This window comes from Theropithecus gelada, chromosome 4, assembly GCF_003255815.1.
Source record: "Theropithecus gelada isolate Dixy chromosome 4, Tgel_1.0, whole genome shotgun sequence".
NCBI classification, from domain to species: domain Eukaryota; kingdom Metazoa; phylum Chordata; class Mammalia; order Primates; family Cercopithecidae; genus Theropithecus; species Theropithecus gelada.
The window spans coordinates 34,050,286-34,056,981 of NC_037671.1; the positions used below are offsets into that span (position 1 = coordinate 34,050,286).

Sequence of the window (6,696 nt, forward strand, 5' to 3'; positions counted from 1 at the left end):
ACCTAATGTGTGTTTGCAGTGACAGTAAAAAAAAATGTGTTTGCGGTAAGTAAAGGGCCTCTCATATCTGGATAGGGAGGGTCCTGGGAGCTTAGGAAGTGATGGGGGACAGTGATGTATGTAGCTCATGACTAGGTGGAGAGGCCTCTGGGGCAGCTGGTGCAGGAGGGAAAGGGACCTCACTGGAGGCCCAGAAACAGCAGGGATTTTGGTGGGAAGCCTCTGAGGGGTGAGCCATCTCAGCTATGAGGCAAGGTAGGGCATGTACCCTGGTAGGAGGTGAGGTATTAAGGTTTGGGATGAGGAAGCTCTGAGGGTATATTTTTCTGCCTCTGAAACTGTTGGAGAGGGAATCTGAGAAAGCCACAACCAACCAGGAGGCTGGGGTACACTGGAAAGGGAATGGGCTTTCTAACCTTGAGCCCTCTTCCCTGTAGATATATGTATATACATCTACGGGGGCCTGGGGCTGGGCGGGCTCCTGCTGCTGGCTGTGGTCCTTCTGTCCGCCTGCCTGTGTCGGCTGCATCGAAGAGGTGAGCACTGCACTCCCTCCCTCCCCCCCGCAGCAGTGCCACCTGTGGCCCCACCCACACCCTTTCCCACGGCTTTCCCAGAACACTGCCTGGCCCTGGAGCCACTGGGAAGCCAACAAGGGAGTCCACGCCTGCTGGGGTGGGGAGCTGGGGAGGGCCCGGGAGAAGCACAAAGGGTGGGCTGTGCTGAGCTTCTTTTTTTCTTCCAGTGAAGAGGCTGGAGAGGAGCTGGGTGAGTCCGGGGACAGGGAGTGGGGAGGGTAAGAGAGATCCTGAGTGGGTGAGTGGGGAGAAGCATGGCTGAGTGCTGAGAGGAGGGTTGGGAGTGGGAGACAAGGAGAGAGAAAGTAGGAGCATGAGAGAGGCAGAGACAATCGAGGCGAGAGAAAGAGAAAATGAGACAGAAACCAAAAGAAAAAGTGAGAGGGAGGATAGGAGTGAGAGATAGGGAGAAAATGAGAGTGAGAGAGACACAAAGAGAAAAAACAATGAAAGAGAGAGAGATAAAAAAAGAGAGAGAGAGGGAAAGAGAGAGAGAGAGAGAGAAAGAGAGAGAGAAAGAGAGAGAGAAAGAGAGAGAGGCTCCAGAACCAGGCACAGTGGCTCACACCTGTCATTCCAGCTATTGTGAGGCTGAGGCAGGAAGCTAGCTTGAGCTCAGGGGTTGAAGACCATCCTAGACAACATAGTGGAACTCTGCCTGCAAAGATGGCGGGGGCAGGTGGGAGAGAACGAGAGAGAGAAGAGAGAGAGAAGAGAGGGAAGTAAGAAAGGCTGGAGGTGGGAGAAGAACTCACAGGGAAGGGTCTGAAGGCATCGCCTCCCATCAGCACCGTCTGTCCTGGCCCCAGGTCCAAGGGTCCTCAGAGCAGGAGATCCACTATGCATCTCTGCAGAGGCTGCCAGTGTCCAGCAGTGAAGGACCTGACCTCAGGGACAGAGACAAGAGAGGCACCAAGGAGGATCCCAGAGCTGACTATGCCTGCATTGCTGAGAACAAACCCACCTGAGCACCCCAAACACCTTCCTTAACCCAGGCGAGTGGACAGGGTCCCCCTGTGGTCCACCCAGTAAAGACCATGGTCCCCCCACTTCTGTGTCTCAGTCCTCTCAATCCATCTCGAGCCTCCATTCAAAATGATCATCATCAAAACTTATGTGGCTTTTTGACCTTTGAATAGGAATTTGTTTTTTAAAAATTAAAATTAAAAAAACACGTGGCTCACCCCTCCACCCACTCTGGGGTCAAGTAGTAATTTACTGGGTGAGAGAGAGTGTTCATGGACCCAAGCTCCCCTGACAGCCAGAGGAGGGTATGTGTGGACCTGGCAGGAAAGGGCAGTTGCCAAGGAGGAGTCATATCTGATCCTTCCCATTTCTCAAGACTATCAGGCTCAGCCTCCTGGGACTGGGGGAAGCAGGTGTGCTGAGCTCCCCCATGGTGGTGGGAGGGGCCCTGGGACCACAGCTGGAAACTGCCTTCTTGGACCTTTCCAGGTCAGACCTGGTGGAAGGGAGAGTTCAGAGCTGGGGGAATCCGGAGAGAGTAGATTTGGCATCTGGAGAATGGAGAAGAAAACACTTGAGACTCATAAGGAGGAGTTAGTGGTGGGGCAGACAGTGATTTATTGGGGTCTTTTGAAGAGGACTAGGGACCTCTGGGCTCTGGAATCACTCCTCAGGGGCCATCTCAGGAGTGGCAGTGTGTTCCCATGTGACAGTGACCTGGTCAGAGAGAGGACAGGAGCCGCTCAGTGTCGCAGTCCCAAGGCTCTCCTCTTCCTCGTCTCTGTCCTCCCTCCTCCCACTCTCTTACTGCCCCTCCCATCCCATCCACTATTGCCCCTGGCTCCATTACTCACATTTTCCCTGGTAATAGAGGGTGCTGCCCACGGCCACAGAGAGAAAGCTGACAGCATAGAATCCAGCCCGAAGGAGGAGGACTGTACCAGCCCCTAGCTGAGGATGTTCTGCATGGGGCAATGGAGAAGGGGGTTGGGGAAGAAGTGCACACAGGCTCAGGGAGGGTAGGGGCCTCAGAGGAGCATCCCTGACTCCCAAGGACATTGCCTCTTGGGGTCTCCAGCCAGGAGGAGACATCACCTCCCAGCATCTCACCTTTCTCCACCACCAGCCGAGTCCCATTCCCTGTCCCGACACCCAGGCCCAGCACCTCCACCCTGCACACGTAGATGCCGGCGTCATGGCCTCGCACGTCCCAGATATGCAGCTCAGCCTGGTGGTCACGGAGGAAACGGGAAGAAGAAAGTGGGGCCAGGCGGCCCCTGAACTCTGGGGTTCCATTCCTCACCTCCTTCCCTGGAGCCACCTCATCTCGGAACCATGTGACGGAGCCAATGGCCAGTCTCCCTTGGCTGGCATTGAAGGAGCAGGGCAGGAAGGCAGAGGATCCTTCCAGGGTACGAATCTCAGGGGGCTGGGACACCCAGAGAGCACAGGATCCTGGGGGCAGAAGGAAGACCCAGAGAAACACCTCCCCAGTTACTCCAAAGAGAAAAGACAACAGAGCTTGGAGTAGAACATCCCAGCTGTCTCTGGGCATAGGGTGCATGGAATAGATACTTTGGGTGCCTCATTAAACCCTTTCCTCTTAACCAATCTGATTTCTTAACATTGCTTATTAAATCATTTTTCGGCTGGGTGTGGTGGCTCATGCCTGTAATCCCAGCACTTTGGGAGCCTGAGGTGGGTGGATCACTAGGTCCGGAGTTCGAGACCATCCTGGCCAACATGGTGAAACCCCATCTCTACTAAAAAAATACAAAAATTAGCCAGGCATGGTGGCACGCACCTGTAATGCCAGCTACTCAGGAGGCTGAGGCAGGAGAATCGCTTGAACCTGGGAGGCAGAGGTTGCAGTGAGCCGAGATTGCGCCATTGCACTCCAGCCTGGGCAACAAAGCAAGACTCCATCTCAAAAAATAAAAAATAAAAATCATTTTTCAAATTCTTCCTATACCAACTCTCACTCTCACCCTCTGCCATCATTCTCCAGCCAGTTCAGTAGTAACTTGTCTGGCTGAAATGTGAACCATCATGGTGAAATTAAGCTCATTAATGAATGCAGCTGCCTAGTTAACGAATATCACTCATTATATTATTCCAGGTATTATTTTAGTACAAATGGCATTGTACAGTAAGTCATCCTTCCTCTTTCCTCTTTTTCTTTTTTCTTTTTTTTTTTTTTTTTGAGAGGGAGTCTTGCTCTGTTGCCCAAGCTGGAGTGCAGTGGTACAATCTTGGCTCACTGCAAACTCTGCCCCCTGGGTTCAAGCGATCCTGGTGTCTCAGCCTCCCAAGTAGCTGGGACTACAGGCGCCCACCACCATGCCTGACTAATTTTTGTATTTTTAGTAGAGATGGGGTTTCACTACCTGGTCTCAAACTCCTGACCTCAAGTGATCTACCGGCCTCGGACCAGGCTGGTCTCAAACTCCTGATCTCAAGTGATCCACCTGCCTCAGCCTCCCAAAGTGCACCTGGACACTCTTTGTTTTTCATTAAAGAACATTAACTAATTAAATATCCAGGTGAAGACATGGCCTTAATTGGTTGAGATTCCTATTTAACCCATCCATGTTGATGAATTAAACCAAATATTAAAATCCCTGATTAAATTATCTACTGAGGGAAATTTATGAGTCATTCTGTTTCAGTGGTTCTCAAACTTTAGTGTGTATGGAAATTACCCGGAGCATCTGCTAAAACAGATTCCTGGGGCCACCCCAGAGTTTTTTATTCAGTAGGTCTGGAGTGGGGCCTAAGAATTTGTTCTAGGTTCCCAGAAATCCACATTTTGAGAACTCCTGCATTTAGTTAATAATATGCTTGATAATTAAGGTCTCTCAGTTCATTAAAAACAGTTTCAGCCCGGAGCGGTGGCTCACGCCTGTAATCCCAACACTTTGGGAGGCCAAGGCGAGCGGATCACCTGAGGTCAGGAGTTCGAGACCAGCCTGGCCAACATGGTGAAACCTCATCTCTACTAAAAATACGAAAGTTAGCTGGTGGTAATGGCATGCACCTGTGATCCCACCTACTTGGGAGGCTGAGAGAGGAGAACTTGTACCCGGGAGGTGGAGGCTACAGTGAGTTGAGATACTGTCCTTGCACTCTAGTCTGGACAATAGAATGAAACTGTCTCAAACAAAAAAAAAGTTTCACCACCAGGCGGGCGCAGTGGCTCATGCCTGTAATTCCAGTAATTTGGGAGACCAAGGCAGGCAGATCACTTGAGATCAGGAGTTTGAGACCAGACTGGTCAACGTAGCAAAACCCCATCTCTACTAAAAATACAAAAATGGCTGGGAGCAGTGGCTCAGGCCTGTGATCCCCACACTTTAGGAGGCCAAGGTGGGCAGATCACCTGAGGTCAGGAGTTTGAGACCAGCCCAGCCAACATGGTAAAATCCTGTCTCTACTAAAAATACAAAAATTAGCTGGGTGTGGTGGTGCACGCCTGTAATCCCAGCTACCCGGGAGGCTGAGGCAGGAGAATTGCTTGAACCTAGGAGGTGAAGGTTACACTGAGCCAAGATTGTGCCACTGCACTCCAGTCAAAGTGACAGAGCAAGACTCCGTCCCAAAAAAAAAAAAAAAAAATTAGCCAGGTATGGTGGTGCATGCGTGTAGTCCCAGCTACTCGGGGAGGCTGAGGCAATTCGCCTGAACACAGGAGGCAGAGGTTGCTGTGAGCCGAGATCGCACCACTGCACTCTAACCTGGCGACAGAGCGAGACTCAGTCTCAAAAACAAAACAAAACAAAACAAACAAAACAAAAAACAGTTTCACCAAGAAATTTATCACAGATTTCCTTGGATCTCTCAAACTCCTAATTATATGTCTAGACCCTATCTAAAAAGCTTCACAGTGGATGACACAGAGAGACTGTGAATTGGGGGAGTCCACTGAGTGTCACCTTTGGAGCGGTCCCACTCCTCCCTCAGAGCCGGGTGTTTCAGCCCCCACTAAGCCTGTTCCCTGTAGCATCTAGTCCAGCCTCCTGGATCTCCCTCCTCCCACCCACACTCCTTGGGGTCCTGAGCACACGCCCTGTCACCTGGATAGACCATGATCAAGATGAGCAACAGCATCCAGGCCATGTCGGAAGATGTCCCAGTTGGCGAAGGGGATCTGAGCAGTGAGGTCTGGGTGGAGGAGGGAGGACTCACTACTTGTAGCCAGGCCTTTGGTCACCAGATGGGGATGGGGAGCTTCCTATGACACACGGGACTCACATATCACTTGCTAAGGATCACAACTGCCAGGGACCTCGAGTATCAAATGCATGCCTCCCTGAGGAGAGAGGATGGATGCTGCTGATGGAGATGTCTGGGTCTCTAGGAGGCCAAGGGGCCAGCTTGTGGCAGGCTAGCTAAGCATGTGAGGGGGAGGGTGGGGCTTAGATGGCTGCTAACCCAAGGGTGAGTGGGCGGTTGGGCGGGTGAGACCAGGATGTGGGTTCCCCTAACTTCTGAGGTTCAAGAAGACCAGCTTTTACCCAGAACAAGCCTCCAGGAGCCCTCCCTGGCCCAGAAGCTAACCTACTTCCCCTCCCCACTGCTCACCAGTACCCAGACCCATTCCATCCATTCCCTTCCTGGAATCTGGCCTCACTGCACCCCAGGGCTGCTCCAAGATTCTATGAGGGGTTAGGAGAAGCAAGCTGATTGGTGAAGCTATATTTAATTTGCATAGCAATCACTCTGGGTGTGCGTGTGTGTGTGTGTGTGTGTGTGTGTGTGTGTGTGTGTTTGGTTGGGGGTTTCTTTTGTTTTTTTTGAGATGGAGTCTCACTCTGTCACCCAGGCTGGAATGCAGTGGCATAATCTCGGCTCACTGCAACTTCCGCTTCCCGGGTTCAAGCAATTCTCTGGCCTCAGCCTCCCCAGTAGCTGGGATTACAGGCGCACACCACCAAGCCCGGCTAAATTTTGTATTCTTTGTAGAGAAGGGGTTTTACCATGTTGGCCAGGCTGGTCTCAAACTCCTGATCTCAAGTGATCTGCCAACCTCGCCCTCCCAAAGTGCTGGCATTCCTGTTTTGGTTTTTTGAGACAGGGTCTGGCTGTGTCTCATCCAGGCTGGGTTCAGTGGCGCCATTACAGCTCACTGTAGCCTCGACCTCCTCGACTCAAT

At 51.8% G+C, this 6,696-nt stretch overlaps 2 protein-coding genes across 4 annotated transcripts; one reads left to right on the forward strand and one right to left on the reverse strand.

Moving 5' to 3' along the window:
* The first annotated feature begins 262 nt into the window (after nt 1-262).
* Nucleotides 263-1,627, forward strand: LST1 (leukocyte specific transcript 1). The gene is made up of 4 exons (XM_025382326.1): nt 263-272; nt 438-536; nt 746-768; nt 1,388-1,627. Exons 1-4 carry the CDS (start codon nt 263-265, stop codon nt 1,544-1,546), a joined length of 291 nt encoding a protein of 96 aa, XP_025238111.1. The 3' UTR covers nt 1,547-1,627.
* A 131-nt stretch (nt 1,628-1,758) lies between these two features.
* Nucleotides 1,759-5,924, reverse strand: NCR3 (natural cytotoxicity triggering receptor 3). Of its 3 annotated transcripts, none has more exons than XM_025384154.1 (4): nt 5,618-5,924; nt 2,655-2,999; nt 2,399-2,506; nt 1,759-2,040 (listed from the first exon to the last, which is right to left on the reverse strand). In XM_025384154.1, the coding sequence occupies exons 1-4, from the start codon at nt 5,658-5,660 to the stop codon at nt 1,931-1,933; spliced, it is 606 nt and encodes a 201-aa protein (XP_025239939.1). In that variant the 5' UTR covers nt 5,661-5,924; the 3' UTR covers nt 1,759-1,930. The 3 variants fall into 3 exon arrangements, with proteins under 3 accessions (XP_025239939.1, XP_025239940.1, XP_025239941.1); XM_025384155.1 differs by having other exon boundaries at nt 1,759-2,095; XM_025384156.1 differs by lacking the exon at nt 1,759-2,040 and adding an exon at nt 2,142-2,261 and having other exon boundaries at nt 5,618-5,909.
* Nucleotides 5,925-6,696: the final 772 nt, after the last annotated feature.